The sequence below is a fragment of the Hordeum vulgare genome, chromosome 2H, assembly GCF_904849725.1.
Source record: "Hordeum vulgare subsp. vulgare chromosome 2H, MorexV3_pseudomolecules_assembly, whole genome shotgun sequence".
In the NCBI taxonomy this organism is placed as follows: Eukaryota; Viridiplantae; Streptophyta; class Magnoliopsida; order Poales; family Poaceae; genus Hordeum; species Hordeum vulgare.
In genome coordinates, this window is record NC_058519.1 from 655552869 (window position 1) to 655570460 (window position 17592).

General features: G+C 45.6%; 1 protein-coding gene across 3 annotated transcripts; it reads left to right on the plus strand.

Annotated features, from left to right (window-relative positions):
• The first annotated feature begins 4327 nt into the window (after positions 1 to 4327).
• On the plus strand, positions 4328 to 15537 carry LOC123428480 (wall-associated receptor kinase-like 6). Of its 3 annotated transcripts, XM_045112693.1 has the most exons (6): positions 4328 to 5139; positions 7938 to 8006; positions 8922 to 9190; positions 13337 to 13813; positions 13967 to 14062; positions 14170 to 15537. In XM_045112693.1, the coding sequence occupies exons 3-6, from the start codon at positions 8944 to 8946 to the stop codon at positions 15390 to 15392; spliced, it is 2043 nt and encodes a 680-aa protein (XP_044968628.1). In that variant the 5' UTR covers positions 4328 to 5139; positions 7938 to 8006; positions 8922 to 8943; the 3' UTR covers positions 15393 to 15537. The 3 variants fall into 3 exon arrangements, with proteins under 3 accessions (XP_044968628.1, XP_044968627.1, XP_044968625.1); XM_045112692.1 differs by lacking the exons at positions 4328 to 5139; positions 7938 to 8006 and adding an exon at positions 8013 to 8811; XM_045112690.1 differs by lacking the exons at positions 4328 to 5139; positions 7938 to 8006 and having other exon boundaries at positions 8013 to 9190.
• The last annotated feature ends 2055 nt before the right edge of the window (positions 15538 to 17592 follow it).

The following is a 17592-nucleotide window of genomic DNA, read 5'->3' on the forward strand; positions in this document are numbered from 1 at the left end:
TTTTGTTGCTACTGTTTTCTGCGTGTCAAGTATTTATTCCTATGACCATGAGATCATATAACTCACTGACACCGGAGGAATGCTTTGTGTGTATCAAACGTCGCAACGTAACTGGGTGACTATAAAGATGCTCTACAGGTATCTCCGAAGGTGTTAGTTGAGTTAGTATGGATCAAGACTGGGATTTGTCACTCCGTGTGAACGGAGAGGTATCTCGGGGCCCACTCGGTAATACAACATCACACACAAGCCTTGCAAGCAATGTAACTTAGTGTAAGTTGCGGGATCTTGTATTACGGAACGAGTAAAGAGACTTGCCAATAAACGAGATTGAAATAGGTATACGGATACTGACGATCGAATCTCGGGCAAGTAACATACCGAAGGACAAAGGGAATGACATACGGGATTATATGAATCCTTGGCACTGAGGTTCAAACGATAAGATCTTCGTAGAATATGTAGGATCCAATATGGGCATCCAGGTCCCGCTATTGGATATTGACCGAGGAGTCTCTCGGGTCATGTCTACATAGTTCTCGAACCCGCAGGGTCTGCACACTTAAGGTTCGACGTTGTTTTATGCGTATTTGAGTTATATGGTTGGTTACCGAATGTTGTTCGGAGTCCCGGATGAGATCACGGACGTCACGAGGGTTTCCGGAATGGTCCGGAAACGAAGATTGATATATAGGATGACCTCATTTGGTTACCGGAAGGTTTTCGTGCATTACCGGAAAAGTTTCGGGCTCATCGGTAGTGTACCGGGAGTGCCGGGAGGGGTGCCGGGGACCATCGGGAGGGGTGTCACGCCCCAAGGGGTCTCATGGGCTATGGGAAGAGATAAACCAGCCCCTAGTGGGCTGGAATAAGTTCCCACTAAGGCCCATAAGGTTTGAGAAGGAAAAAACACAAGGTGGAAAGAGTTTCCAAGTGGGAAGGTGGAATCCTACTCCAAGTAGGATTGGAGTAGGACTCCTCCACCTCCAATTTCGGCCAAACCTTTAGGTTTTGAGGCTGCCTCCTCCCCTCCCTCCCACCTATATATACGGAGGTTTTAGGGCTGATTTGAGACGACTTTCTCACGGCTGCCCGACCACATACCTCCATAGTTTTTCCTCTAGATCGCGTTTCTGCGGAGCTCGGGCGGAGCCCTGCTGAGACAAGATCATCACCAACCTCCGGAGCGCCGTCACGCTGCCGGAGAACTCTTCTACCTCTCCGTCTCTCTTGCTGGATCAAGAAGGCCGAGATCATCGTCGAGTTGTATGTGTGCTGAACGCGGAGGTGCCGTCCGTTCGGTACTAGATCGTGGGACTGATCGCGGGATTGTTCGCGGGGCGGATCGAGGGACGTGAGGACGTTCCACTACATCAACCGCGTTCACTAACGCTTCTGCTGTACGATCTACAAGGGTACGTAGATCACTCATCCCCTCTCGTAGATGGACATCACCATGATAGGTCTTCGTGCGCGTAGGAAAATTTTTGTTTCCCTTGCGACGTTCCCCAACAGCCGTCATCCGGCCGGTCCGTCCCTCGCCATTGATTTACGCTGGAGGGTTTGCCTTCCGTGAGGCACCTATGTGAGGGATTTGCGCTGGAGGGTTTGTAATATGTTCATGATTCTCTTATAGTGGATGGCTGGAGTGTCAAAAGCTTACACCCGAGTAAGGAAGTTGTTTGCGTATGGGAGTAAAGAGGACTTGATGTTTAATGCTATGATTGTGTTTTACCTTGATGATATTTAGTAGTTTTGGGTGCTTGCTAGAGTTCCAATCATAAGTGCATATGATCCAAGTACAAAAACTGTGTTAGCGTATGGCTCTCCCTCATTGCATATGACAAGTATCTGTCATGTTATATTCAATTGCCTACGGACAATTTTTCTCTTGCGTTACACAAAAAAGCTTTCTACTAAACAACTTACTTAATGATCTTTATATAAAGAGCCCCTAACTTTTATTTTCATGTTCTTTATTATCTTGCAAAACTATCTATTACACCTACTAAGTACTTCTAGTTTCCTTCCCGTAAATTAGTTTCATACTTGTTGTAGGTAAATTAAGCGTTAACGTGCATAGAGTTGAACCGGTGATCGATAGAACTTGAGAGAATATTAATTCTACCTTTAGCTCCTCGTTGGGTTCGACACTCTTACTTATCAAAAAAATGCTACAAACGACCCCCTACACTTGTCGGTTATCATCCTGGATTTCAGCAGGAGCATGGTCGTGATTACGATGAGACATTTGCTCTTGTGGCCCATATGACCACTATCCGCACACTTCTTACGGTGGCCTCTATTCTCCATTGGTTTGTTTCTCAGCTTGATGTTAAGAATGCCTTTCTTAATGGTGAGTTGCATGAGGAGGTTTATATGTAGCCACCACCCGGGTATTCTGTTCCTGATGGCATGTTATGCCGTCTTTGTCGCTCTCTTTATGGACTTAAGAAAGCCCCTCGTGCCTGGTTTGAGTGTTTTGCCTCGTGATGACCGCCGCTGGTTTTTCAGCAAGTGCTCATGATCTGACGCTTTTTTCCACCTTTTAGCTCGTGGAAGGACTCTTCTTCTTCTATATGTTGACGACATGATCATCACTGGCGACAACCCTGAGTACATTGCCTTTGTTAAGGCTTGTCTCAGTGAGCAGTTTCTTATGTCCGATCTTGGTCCTCTTTGTTACTTTCTTGGGATTGAGGTTTCCTCCATATGTGATGACTTTTTTTATTTCTCAAGAAAAGTATATCCAGGATCTTCTTATTCGTGCGGCTCTTAGTGATGAGCGCACTGTTGAGACTCCTATGGAGTCCAATGTTCATCTCCGTGCTTTTGATGGTAAGGCCTTGTCTGATCCCACACGTTATCATCATCTTGTTGGGAGTCTTGTCTATCTCGATGTCACTCGTTCAGATATTTCCTATCATGTCCATATCTTGAGCCAATTTGTTTCTTCTCCCACTTCGATACACTGTAGTCACCTTCTTTATGTTCTACGATAACTTTGTGGCACGATCTCTTACTGTCTCTTCTTTCCCCGCTCCAGTTTGTTACAGCTCCGTGCCTATTCATATGCTACGTATGCTAGCTAGTGATCCTACGGATCGCCGTTCACTTTATTTTTACTGTGTTTTTCTTGATGGTTCTTTCATTGCCTGGAAGACGAAGATACATACTGCAGTTTCCCGTTCGAGCGTAGAGCCTGAGTTGCAAGCCATGTCTCTTCTAACGGTAGAGGTGACTTGGTTACGATGGTTACTGGAGGATTTTTGTGTTTCTATTACTACACCTACCATCCTCTTGCCATACAGTACATGTGCTATCAGTATTGCGCGGGATCCCGTGAAGCATGAACTTACCAGACTTCTAATGTGCGCACTGCTATGCAGGATCATGTTGTTGCTCTTTGGTATGTGCCTTCCGAGTTACAACTACCAGAGTTCTTCACGAAGGCCCAGACTAGAGCGCAACATGGATTTAACCTTTCTAGTTTATAGGGTTCAAAACTCATGGTGGATCTACAACACTGAGTTTGAAGGGTGTTAGAGTTATACTCCCTTCTTTCGAGTTTATATGGCTCAAATATGAAATCTCATCAACCAAGGTGAATTGTGAGTGGATGACACTAGTTTTAAATGTAGCATCCTCCCTTTTATTGGACTTGCAAGGTGCATGTAGAGAAAGATGCATGCATAACCACTAGTATTTCTTTCTCTTATCTCTATGAATTAAACATGGCATGAGACTCAAAGCACTGTAACTCAATTAGACTCAAAATAAGCCTAATATAATGAAAATCTATTTTGTTTATATGAGCCTTACAAATTTGAAAGGAGGGAGTATTAGTAATGTCTTTTGACCTTTTGCATTCTAGTCTCTTGGCATCCTCGTGTCCTTTTTGCATCCTCATGTATGTGTATATATGTTGGCTTTAGCCTCCTAATAAGATAAGTTGCACATTCATAACAAGTGGAGTAACGTAGATAGTAATATAGATGACACCTAAACAAAAAACATGATGTGATAGCTAATTAGTGAGGAGACAGATAAATTGAATAGTAGTAATATAGCTAGTTACTCATACTATGACTAACATCACACATACGAAGACAAGACGATTCTATAAGCTAATAAATGAAAGCCTTTATGTTACTATCCACTATGGAGGTAATGATTTAGACTACTCCCTCCGTCTCGGTGTATAGATCATCTTAGGTTGTGCACCGCAACCAAGACAAAGAGGAAAATGAAAGAAATTAATGTTAATTTGCTAATTAATACCATTACATGCAATGAATTAATCGCTGCATGTTGTGCTAGTTAGTCTAAGTCATTAAAGACATACACGCCAGATGTCTTTTATTGGTTGATTCCTTTATTCATGTCAAAAAACAAGAAACGAGATGAAAGTTAATGCACTGTGTCTAAGTGTTTTTGGATAATTTGATTTTCGTAGAATGACTTATACACTGAGACGGAGAAAGTAGTAACAATAACATATACATGTTACTACTCTATGTTATTTTTGATTGTAGGCGGTCTTATGACTACACCATGTTGTGTCACCTCTCTGCCATCGACCCATGGTCATTTTTTTTGAGTGGTGCGTCCGTTTTTTTTTGTTGTTGTTGAGAATTTCCACGCGTCAGCTCTAGGCAGGGGCGGAGGTACAGAGTGGGTCGCGGCCCATCCTGAAATTTTGGACTGCGTTATATACTTATGCATATTTAGACGGGCCAGAGAAAGAAAAGCCCAACTTCATATTCGACCCAACACACATAGCACGCACAGAGACGCGTCGATCCAACGAGTTCTTCGGTCCCCGATGGCAGACTCCCCAGCGGCTGAGCCGTCCCATCCCCGCTGCGGCACTGCCTCGATGTTCCTCGCTAGCTCACCGCCTTGGCCGGTCCCTGGCCGGAGCTCAGCCACGCAAGCGGTCCCTTCCACTCCTTGCCGCCCGCCTGGCCCTCGGCGGCAGCCACGCCCATCCTACGAGCTGCGACCTTGCCCTGTCCATGGATGTCTGGCGCGGTGGCGCCCCTGCGAAACAGGCGGCAGCCGCCCGGTCACCAGTCCGGCACTCGGCCGGTAGCAACTAGCAAGTCAGCAACCCTACCACAATTAGCCTGATTTAAGGTGCCCAATTTATCCATTCCTCAATTTCTTATTTAGCTATTTTTGGTTTGCTTTTTTGTTGTGTTAGCCTGATTGAAGTTCATGACATGAACCGAACACACACATAAATTTGGACATCAATTTTGCCTCAATTAGCCTTATTGATAGAAAGTAAAGTAAACTCTGTTGAAGAATGAAGATACATTGCCTCTCTTTTTCGTAGACATGCTTTAAAGATAGAGAAGAAAGAAGGGGCCTATATCTATTGAAGAGCAAAACAGAGATATAATTGATACTTTCATGACCATGCAAGAGTGTAGACCAAAATTAGCCTTCTTTTAACTTCTCAAGCTATGTACTTCCTTTGTTCCTAAATACTTGTTGTTGAGAAGAACTAAACTAGTTCTAGTTTTTCCCAACAACAAATATTATGGTACAGAGAAATCATTATGTTATGCAAAACTGGGAATTTAAGTAAGCTTGTAAAACCAGATTTTTTCAAAACGAAAGCAAAAACTTTGTCTCATCTCATTAAATAAGAAGGAAGATAACGTAGTTTTAATTGTTACATGGCCACACAGGCCCGATTAAAAGGGATCACTCTCCCGGTAAAGCGTTTTTCAAAAATTTAGTCCTGACAATTACCCAAGTCTTCGCCTCGTCCATGATTGTGGCCGCCACCCGAGTGGGCAGGGATTCCTTGTTGCGGAAAACTCGCGCATCCTTTTCATTCCAAGTCTCCCAGCAGATGAGCATCTGCAAAGAGTTGATCGTCTTCCTGTTGTATCTTGGCTGCCCTTCGCTCGAGTTTCAACATTCCTTAATGGGGGCTGCTACACATCCACCGGCGGATGTTTTACTAAATGATCGTCCGATCTACGCGCGCAGCCGTCCGATCCGCGCGCGCGGGGCTCCTGTCGGGCATCCAATAATTTCTGAAACGATGGTCGAGTTGCAGAAATAATCGCTTTGTTGCAAAAAATAAACTTTGGACCCATTAATTCCTGAAACAACGGTTGAGTTCCAGAAACAATCGCTTTGTTGCAGAATTTTATTTCTGTCTTTCTGCAACACAGGTACTGTTGCGGGAGAAATTTTTACAACAAAGATCATGTTTCAAAAAATTTCTTCGTCTTAGTTGTAGAATTTTTGCAACAAACGACTGCGTTGCAAAAAACTAAAGAGAGATAAATGGAGAGGGAGAGGTAGGAGACGGGATCCAAAAATCCAACCAGAACTCCTGAAACAACGGATGCGTTGCAGAAGCAACGACCGCGTTGCAGAAAACTGAAGAGGAAAAGGTAAGAGAGGGAGAGGTAGGAGACGGGATCCAAAAATCCAACCTGAAGATACACTTGAACTCCTTCCACCGACGGTCTTCTCAACAACGGCGAAGGCGCACCTTGCCCCGGTCAGCCCGCCCCTCCTGGCCTTCCACCAGACCCTCTCTGAGAAGAAATGAGTGGAGGGAGGAGGTTGAAGAAGAGATAAGGCTAGAAAGAGATACATGGATGGACCATAGGGACACGTGTTGTTTAGGGGAGGCGAATGATGGGTTGGAGTTTTCCGCCGGGTGAAGAACAGCTTTTTCCTTACTTAATTGTGTGGAGGTCACTCCAAGACGGCGTCCTGGACTGCCATCCATCCATGCCATCCATCCAGCTGTAGATCAAATTCCAGACTCTAATCGTAAAGCGACACTTGAAATCAGGTGGGCCCTATTTCCGGTTCATGCTTGCAAAGCTGGCAAGGTCAACAGTTTGGCCAACCTCTCTGGATCAGCCTGTCTGCCGTCCAGATTCGATCATGAAGAAAAAACCAGGAGAAAAACTTGACCTTTGAAGATGCCCAAATCCTCCAAACCTATTAGGCATCTCGGATTTGATCGGTCCTACAAATCCCATCTTGTAAGTAGTGGCAGCTGAGTAGCATTTCGTGAGCTTCCACCGGATTTCGTCTTTCTTGACCGAGGCCAACTCAACATCAAGGGATTGGCACCAAAGATAGTAAAGTAAGACATATCGATCTATTTCTATGTGGTATTGGTAACTACATTTAGGGCTCGCATAATCACAGTTGGCAAAATAAAAATAAAAAAAAGTATAAGACCACTCTGGTTAAAAAGTATAAGACCACTCTGGTTTCAAATCCTAGATCCGCCACTAGCTCTAGGCTCCTACAACTGCCGATGAATGCACCACAACTATTGGCTGCCACCAGCCACCGGCACCGACGTCTGCTTTGCTGATCGTTGGTGGCTGCTCCGGCCTCCGGGCTCCATTGCTAATCCCAGTTTGTCACCATGTCTACCAATTCGATGCAGCAAGGCGATCATCTTGTCAAATATTGTACAACAGTTCGATTTTTTTCTTCTTCTAAATATTGTGCGCACTCTTCATTTTGTTCCTGTGTTCCACCACTCCTGTGGGCACACCAAGTTACTATAAGATCTTGTGTCTTGTGTTAGTGCTCGACGTCCCATGGTAGGTTGTTTGGCGTGCCATTTTACTTAGTCACGATTGCACCGAGCGTCACATAACTATCCCTTCTTCATGTTGTCTTTCACTACAATAACATAATTCATTGTATAATATTCCCTCTGTAAAGAAATAAGTGACCTAAACGCTCTTACATTTATTTATGGAGGGAGTATTATGTATTGTCATACCTAGAGGACTATTTGGAGATATAAGAGCTTGTAGATATTGGTGCAACTTGTTTTCTCCTCATGAAAAGAAAACGTCATACTTCTGCAAGTCTCCAAAAAACTGACCTCTCAAACATTGCCCTCATGATCTTGCCTTCCTCTTGTTCCACAGGTTACATCCAAGATTCAAGACTTGAGAGGACTTCCAAATATACGACAAAGACAAGTACCGACTTGAAAGGTACATGTGAACAACTAGTCAACAATTAATTAATACTGCCCTTCTTCCACAGCATACACTCTTCTTCCAAACTTTACTCGTTCTCACTACTAGTCAGCCAGTGTCAGTGAGACTCAACATATACGCATATCTTGGTAGGTGTTATATATATATATCATCAACAAGTTGAAGCAGCGGCAGCCTGGTGCTACCCAACACAAACAGAGACACACTGCACTTATGCAAGACGAACCCTACCATGGTATCACTCGTGCTTGCAGTGCTTGTGTTACAGTCGGCAACAACTGCCGCGGTGACTGCAGCTAGAAGAAACTGCTCTGACACCTGTGATGGTTATGATAAGATACCTTATCCATTCGGATTAGGTTCTTCGTGCTCCTTACCCGGTTTCAGTCTCACTTGTGTGGGCAACACCAGTTTTTATCGAGAAGGGGAGTCGATACCCCTGGTTGTGCATCATCATGCACACGGCCCAGGTTACCCCCTGCTAGGCAACCTACCCATCAAGTACTTTAGCAAAGGTGACAACTACCTGAGCGCCACTATCTCATACTCCGTGAGGATGATTCCCGGTGTCCGTGACTACTCTGTTCACTGGGAAGCTCCAGCCCGGCACTTTGCAGTGTCTGGCTCGTCATTCATGTCGTTGTTCATTGTTGGCTGCGGCATCAAGGCCACTCTGTTCGTTGGCAACTCGACCGTTGAGGTCGGTAGCTGTTCCGTCACCTGTGTCGAAGCTAAAATCATGGAGAAGCTTCCCGAGGAGGTGTGCGATGGCATCGGATGTTGTTTCATCGACATACAGGTGAACCTGAGGGCGTTCACCCTCAACATCTCGCGCACCAGCGATTCTGCACGCTCGAAGAAGGTGTACGCGTTCATTAGCGGAGACAATAATAAGTACCTGTTATTCAGGCCGATTGACGCCCTGAGATCTATGTTGCCGGAAGATCTCGACCCAGATGCTACCGTGGAGTGGGCTATTCCCTACCAGCCGAACTGTAAGCGCGCTATGGAGGACAGGGCCAGCTATGCATGCGTTGCTAATCGCAGCAAGTGTCAGGACTCGCTGATCGGTGGATACTTTTGCGTTTGCAAATGGGGCGGCAACCCCTATGTCCATGGCGAGTGCCAAAAATACCAACCACCCCCTCCACCTCCACCGCCTCCCGCTCCTCCGGCAGGTCAGCTCTAAATTAAACTACAGTTCGTTTGATTTGTGGTCAGGGTTAACTTTAATTCAGCCCATGCATATTGTTAATAATCTTTTTAATGTGCGCACATTTGTGGGATGGGTAATGTTATTTTAATGTTAACTCGTCTCCAAACGCTAACATAGTTAATACTATAGATGTGCTATATAATTTTCTGGCATACAAAGTTTTGATCAGGTTTAATTATGGGAATGACACAGAATTGAAGAGCATCCACAGTGTGATGTTTTGCTGCCTCTAAGGCCATAGAGTCAGATGCCACACACTGTGGTGGAGATAGCCTCGAGCTTAAATTTGTTAAGCATCAACGCAATGCTTGGACAGCCTCCAAGCCTTTCTTTATAATAGAATATTTCCCTGACCCTACATGTCATAGATGGAGTGTGTTGCATATGTCTCAAGCAGCTAGAAAAGAATTCCTTTGAAATTTAGTATTTTACGCATTGTGAGGACACCTTAGAGGGAAAGCAAATTTGCTAGGGAAAATCCAAAGAGAAGCGTGCTTATACGGGTGCTTCCATGCAGCGGGCTCACGTTAGATTTCATTTCTACGATCAGAATTTAAAAACCTTTATCTCTTAAACCGTTAATTCGATCGATGATTCGTTTTCGCCGTTAACTTTGTTTCGACGAAATCTTTAAAACTAGATATTATGTCGATATGTTTCGACAACATTTTTTTTTGCTCGTACTTACCACATTTGTTGCACTTACTTGTCATATTAGTAAATACTTATTTGTCTGATAAAAAATAACTTAATCGTCATATTTTTTGAAAATTACGTATAAATATGACATCTCGACATAATCGAACGGACAAGCAGAAACAGCTTTTTTGAGACGATAACGTGTAAAAATATGACAACTCACCATATTTAAAACCGACGACCACAAGAATTTTTTTTGTTTTTGGTAATTGTTAGTAAATATGACAAGTGGGCACAGTTAAATTAGCAAGCACACAAAAAAAATTCTAGAAAAGTTGTATGTAAATATGACAAGTTGACATATTTAAATTGGCAAACCAAACCTATGACATGCGTTTATATCATGTATAATGAAAATTGTTACAAGACAACAATCATTTGTCAAACATGGTCGTCGGGTTTAACCAAGCGTAGTTGTCAAAAATCTATACACACGGTTACCAAGTTGACAACTAAGTTAATTAAATATGGCTACTAAGTGTCTCATAGTGTAACAACTAAATAATAGTAATCTGGCAACTATCGACGAAAAAAAAAGTTGTCGAAACATGTCGACATGTGAATCTAGTTTTGAAGATCTCGTTGCGAAAAAGCTAACGGTGAAAACGGATCGTCAATTGGATTTATGGTTTAAGAGATAATTTTTTTTTAAAATTCAACATTAGAAGAATCTTTGCTGATGTATTAGGCTTCATAGTGGGGAGTAACATATGGTAGTATCATGCATATGTTACTATTGTATGATACTATCTTCATAGTGCATAGTATCATAAACTATTATCATTGGTGATCTCATTTATTAACATGCATGACACATAGTAACATAATATTTAACATGATACAGTATCTACCTATGTTACTATAACCCTTTCTCTCTTTTTAATTACTTGCCACATCACCATGTTTGTTTGTCCCTCTCTTTTTAATTACTTGCCACATCACCATGTTTGTTTGTCCCAAGACTATGTTACTAGTTATGATATCCCACTATGACCGGCCTTAGTTTGCATGCATATTGAAAAAACCGCCGCACGGGAAAGTGCTCCTAGGGTGCCGCTGTGTAGTGGCTTCCAATTTGCTATACATTAATTGCAGACTTTTGACCTGACTCTAGCAGCCAACCGTGGGCCCCAGCTTGGAGGCAGGCCTGCCTCTAAACACTGTGGTTGCCCAGTGAAGCGGGGTTTTAATTAGATTTTGCTTACATGTAGAAATACTAAACAGCATGATGACATCACTGTATGAAGTACTAAATTCAGAATTTTAAAATTATTTATCTCACAAATCATAATTTGATCTGTGATCGGTCTTCATTGGGAGTTCATCTCAACTAGGGCTTCAAAACAACATCCCATGTCATAATGCTTCGTTGATTTTTTTCACAACAACTCCCTCCGTACCTAAATATTTGTATTTTTAAAGATTTCACTACAAATTACATATAAATGTGTATAGATATAATTCAAAGTATAGGTTCGTTCATTTTACTCCGTATATAGTTTGTACTTGAATTTTTAAGAAGACAAATATTTAGAAACGAAGGAAGTAGTTGCCAGTGCATGCCACCATGATTATCATGTTAGGAGTAAGCAATTGCCACGATAACTGGGTACTATTACCAGACAATAGTTTTGTATATTTCTAAACATTGTAATGATACACACAGCTAGAGGGTGGGTATTCAAATGTCAACTAATACAAGTACCGGTATTAAAAAAACTCATACAAATGGACTCCCACCCGTTCGCCCGACCCGCTCCCGTGAGCGGGAGGGCGAACCCTAAATCACGCCGCTGCCAGCCGTCCCCTCGCTGCCCCCCTCGCCTCCACCGGTGCACGCCGCTGGGCAAAGCCCGGTTGGCGTAGCGGCGGTGAGGCATTTCTCCTTCCTCGGCGGCTCTCTGCAGCGCGGTATGCAGCGGCCACCTCGAGGCGCGGCGCCCGCACAGGGCGCATCGGTGATGATGCTAACGTCTGTGTCGGCGGTGTGGGCGGATGGGGGTCTGCGACGGTTGCATTGGCTCGACTGGGCTTGGAGAGGCGGGGCTGCGAAAGCCTGGTGCGAGGGATTTCCAGCGACATTAGCCGGTAGGGGTGCACGCCTCATATGGTGGCCGGATCTGGTCGGCAGGCGGCGGCGGGCCGCGGCGACAGGAGCCGGTGGCCTTTGCTTCTCCTCCGGTGGAAGGCGCTGCAGGCGGCGGTGGTGCTCGGCCTCGGGGGTAGGCTCGGTCTAGGCAGCTCCGGGGCTGGGCGACGGAGCACGTCATGCGGGGCTGTGGCGGCGCGGCGGCCAGGCTCCTTCAAGCGGCATGGGGCGGTGGTGTCGGCCTCCTTCTCCCGGATCTGGTCCAACAGGGCACGGGGCTGGGCAGGTACCGATGGTGCCGGCCGCACACATTTCGGGGATGCGCCTGATCTGGGGTTCGTGCTCGGGCGTGTCAAATCGGGCCCGGGGCGGATCAGAGCTTTTGCTTCCAGTAGGAAAGGTTGGGAGTGACCCGAGATGTGCCCGCACAGATGCTTGGGCTTCCCTCGCGGGTATGGTGCTCGTTGGTGGTGGTCGTGATACCGGTGTGTCGATGCACGAATCGGCGACAGTTATCGCGGGCATGGCGTCATGTGAGCTCGCCTGGCCATGGGCTTGGGGCTAGCTCGCCGGCGGTCGTCGATAGTCTCCGAGTCGTGTCCCTTCCAGTCCGCTGGGTATTGGCTGGGGACGCAGGTGTGGATGCCTCCTACGGTGGAAGCGCCTACCGAGACTCGGGGACTGATGCCGGACTAGGAGTTGATGGTGTGGCATCGCTCTTCCTACCGTGGTTGTGTGTGACGTGAGGTGCGTGACCGACGGTATCTCGCGACAGGGATGCCGGGGCAGCGGCCCCGGATGGCAGGTCGCATGCTTGCTCTCCGGCGGGTAGCATTGCGACGATGGTGGCCCCCTTCTCGGATTGTGAGGGCAACGGGAGGTGGGATGGCGGGTATCTCGGACGTGCTTTCTCTCCAGGAGAGGTCGCGTTAATGCGGGGTGAAAGCCTGTTTAAAAAAAAACTGATACAAATACCACGACGTAAATTTTACGTTGGTGTATATCGTCGTTCAGTAATCCCGCAAGAACGTTATTCTTGTGTAGCAAATGTTTAATAACCTGATAAGTAAGTACAGCAACCTAGCAAGTATGGAGGAACAAAACTTTATCAAAACATGCCGGCATGGTATATAGTTTCGAGGATCTCGTCACGAGGAAGATAAATGTGAGGACCACTTTAGATCATAGGATTCCCATAGGAACATTGGAAGATATGAATCTTGAGGATTTTTCCGAAACATCATTGTTTGTATCCCGAAAGTTGTTAATATGTATTCTTCATCTGCTAAAACATTTGGCATGTTCTCCCCCCTTCAACAGTTTATGGCTCCATCCAGCCAAGAAAGGATTGCCCCATGTCATGCGGGAACGTGAGCATCCCATTCCCCTTTGGAACAGAGGTTGGCTGCTTTGCAAATGAACATCTCTTCCTCGCATGTAGCCCGCCCTTGCCTGGGACTGTTATTCAGGTACTTGAATTGACCAGTCGATTGGTCGTCACTGACATATCTATTGAGGACGGTATTTTGCGCGTTCATGAGGAATCAGAGGCAAGTGATATCTTGTCTGGTTCGGACTCCCTCTATGCCTTGTCCGGGAAATGGGGTGTGGTGAAGTGGGTCGTTAATAAAATGACATGCAAACAGGCAAAGCTAAACGTGAACAACGACATATGTTTCAGCTCCCATAGTGATTGTGTCGATGTCACCAATGATGGAACACTCCAACATCTCGGCTACCGCTGCAAGTGCTCTTCTGGTTTTGAAGGAAATCCTTACATTAAAGATGGTTGCACAGGTATAATATCTTTACATGTTTGTTTATATTTTGGAGAAGGTGTTGCTCAACCTGGGTGTAATACACGCTCTTATCCGAAATCCATATACATATAGTGGCTCCGAAGTTTCGTGTGGATCACCACTGATGTTATATATTGTGCAAATTATACAGATATTAACGAGTGCCTACAGCCAGATAAATACACCTGCAATGGCATTTGCCATAATAAACTCGGGAGTTACACATGCACCAGCACGGTAATATTAGGTAAGAGATCTACCATGCCATATGAAATCTTGTAACAGTGTGATCATTGTTTTGAAATAAAGAACCGATTGGATGCATTATTGCTAATTCGACCTGAACGGTTGTAGGTGTCACCATTGGGCTAAGCAGTGGTGGAGGCATTATATTTCTTGCCGCAATTGTTGTTATTCTTACTCGGAGATGGAATCGGGTCATTCAGAAGCGGCTGAGAAAAAGGTATTTCCGGAAGAACAAAGGCATCCTGCTTGAACAGCTTATCTCTTCCGACAAAAGTGTCAGCGACGGCACAAAGATATTCTCCCTGGAGGAGCTGGAGAAGGCAACAAACAGTTTCGACCAGGCCCGCGTGGTCGGACGGGGCGGCCATGGCACCGTCTACAAGGGCATCCTGACCGACCAGCGCGTGGTGGCCATTAAAAAATCAACGCTCTCAGTGATCAGTGAGATCGACGAGTTCATCAACGAGGTGTCCATCCTCTCGCAGATCAACCACCGAAACGTGGTGAAGCTCCACGGATGCTGCCTCGAATCCGAAGTCCCTCTGCTTGTATACGAGTTCATCTCCAACGGCACACTCTACGACCTTCTGCACCGTACCTCGGAGCAAAACGGTAGCAGCTTATCACTGCCCCTGTCCTGGGAGGAGCGCCTGAGGATCTCCATTGAGATTGCGGGCGCACTAACGTACCTGCACTCCGCGGCTTCCGTATTGATCCTCCACAGAGACATCAAGTCTATGAACGTGCTCCTAAATGACAGCTACACCGCCAAGGTCTCAGATTTCGGCGCATCGAGGCTGATCCCCATCGACCAAACACACCTGGTCACCGCTGTTCAGGGTACGTTTGGGTACCTGGATCCGGAGTATTACTACACGGGCCAGCTCAACGAGAAGAGCGATGTTTATAGTTTTGGAGTGATACTTGTTGAGCTGCTGACGAGGAGGAAACCCATCATCCAGAACGAGCATGGCGAGAAGCAGAACCTGTCAAACTACTTCTTGTGGGCAATGAGGGAGAGGCCCCTCGAGGAAACGGTGGACGCGCAGATCCAAGGGGATGGAAGAGATGAAGGGGTTCTGTCCATGGCTCGGTTGGCGGAGGAGTGCCTCAGTCTAACGCGAGAGGAGAGGCCAACCATGAAGGACGTGGAGATGAGGCTGCAGCTCCTCACGGGGCGCCGTGTTGCATCAAGGGCGAGGCAAGACGAAGAGGCACAACATGCGGAAGACGATGAGCATGGTGGCGTTGTTCCGGTGGTTGGTCAGCATGGCTCACGCCAGTTGAGCCAAGAGCAGGAGTTTGTGTCGTCTCAGCGTGCACCTCGGTAGGTTGTACCTAGGCACACACTATTTACATTTTGCCCTCGCGAGGAAAATAATTTGGTCCCATGTCGCATTCCAAATTTTGTTTGATATATGTAAGAATGAAGAAATTGTACTTTTGAGTGGTTCTTATTATGCGGTTTGCAAATTACAGCACGAACGAACTAGATGAACTTGTCACGAACAACCAACACAAACACGAGCAATGGTATAACGATATGGTTTACAATACGAATAAATGAGTTGTTCACAACACTTTGCACGATACTAACTGGGAATAAAGAGACAAAAGATAATAAGTTGCATGTTTTAATCCACAAACATTGCATGGGGATGGAGATGGTGATGATGCCCCCCCCCCCCCCCCCAATATGCTTGTGCCAATGGTGAAGAATCGGTGAATTCATTTCCTTTAACGAAAACGGCGGACGGCATATATTATTCCAGCCCTTCTTGAGAGAGAAAGTTGGTCCAATGCTCTGTCGTTCTTGAATGCGGCTGCCAAAAATCAGGCGATAACTTGAGGGTTAAGGTTACATGATGTAAAAAGTAGGGGGAGGGGACGTAGAGGTGAAGTGTTGTCCAAGTGCGGCCACCCGGCAAGGTGAAATGCATCTCTTAAATACCTTTATGGACTAATTTTCTCACTTTTACTGCTTAAACTACGAGGTCATCTTAATGCCCATTTGATGCACACGAATTCCGACTGACAATCTAACTATCATAAAAATAATACCAAAAAATGAAGCACCTATATTGCTCATTAAAGGCCCAGGGCGCTAACACATGAATTGAAAGCCCACGACACGAGACAAATTATTTGAGAAAGTAGCAAGCCCTAGGAGGATTTCTTGTCCGTTTTCTCATTTTTCTCCTTAACCTTTTCTAAATACATTAATTTTTGGCAAATAATTAAATTTAATACACAAATTTAAATTTCTTTTTTTCAGTATTCATATTTTTTAAGTGCAACAATAGTTTTGTAAACATATGTACACTTTCTAGAAGTGTGACATTTTTAACCACACATACACTTATTTGAGCAAGTGTATGTTTTGTAAATGTATGAATATTATATATTTTTTTTGAAACATACGATTTTTTTTCAAACATAAAAATATTTCTAAATGTATGGTTAAATAAATGTGGAATCATGAAAAAAATTTATAAATGCGTGAACAGCTTTTAAACATAACCTTTTCATCATCTTTAAAATGTAAGGTTCCTTTTCACTGATTTCTTTTCTGCTTGGAAACCATTGCGAAATTTCCGGTAATTTTTTAATTATTATCGAGTCAAATGTGAACTCCGAAGGCGTCTAGGGGGGCTTTTCATAATTTATTTGATAGGAAAGGTGCTTGGTTGCAATGCCACGGGAGCCGGAGGTACTTTATATTTCTGTGTGTTTTAGCGAGTCCATGGGAAAATGATATGATTACAAGAATTCGGGAGCGAAATGTGGCCGAATGCAACCATGCCGGCTTCGCCGACTCCCGCGAACCTGGCTCAGCTCAGCTCAGCTCAGCTCACCTCGTCTCATCTCCTGCGCCTACAACGAGTTAAGTACAAGCTCTCATTGATCGTGTACCATCGCGTATCCATAATTCCCGCATGCTTGCTCCGCCGTGTGCATTTCGCGGTGATCTGCCACGGTCTAGCTTGCCGCGCATGCGCACAGGATGTTCGACGAAATGGCGCCGGCGATGGTGTGCCAACCAATATATCGGCCACCATGTCCGCCGTAAGTGCCCGCGCACTACGCTTCCGCCTTGCCCGTCAGCCTGCACGACGCCGCCGCGCGTGACTAAACTCCGTTCCACAATCAACCGTGTTGGCCGCTCACCACTCGATCCCCATTCCATTCAAATGCCGGCGGTGGTTGTGCAGCGGCGTGGCGATCGAATAAGAAGGTCCACATACCTGCAATCCCTCGTTGCTGTCTGTCTAATAATACGGCCATTTCTCTCTGGTTGGCGGTGCCGGACCCGGGATCCGTGCTGGCTTCATGCCGCATATTGCCATCCACTACGTACCCGAGCACTGCGTGCTGTGGGCAAATGCCGGTGGCCGTCATCCGGGTCCGTCCCTCGCCGGCCGGTACGGTGCGGTGCTCCCCACCAACATGCTAAATTGCTAACTAGTGGCAAGCAGCACCCCTTTTCCATGGCACCAACTGCCCGGCATCCTGCGGGAGCCGCATGCATGA

Bases quoted from the DNA above. Each gene is read 5' to 3' on its own strand.
- LOC123428480 (XM_045112690.1), top strand. From the start codon at position 8,245: ATGGTATCACTCGTGCTTGCAGTGCTTGTGTTACAGTCGGCAACAACT. The intron at 9,191-13,336 runs GTCAGCTCTAAA...CCCCTTCAACAG, and splicing joins GCCTCCCGCTCCTCCGGCAG to TTTATGGCTCCATCCAGCCA. The intron at 13,814-13,966 runs GTATAATATCTT...CAAATTATACAG, and splicing joins CATTAAAGATGGTTGCACAG to ATATTAACGAGTGCCTACAG.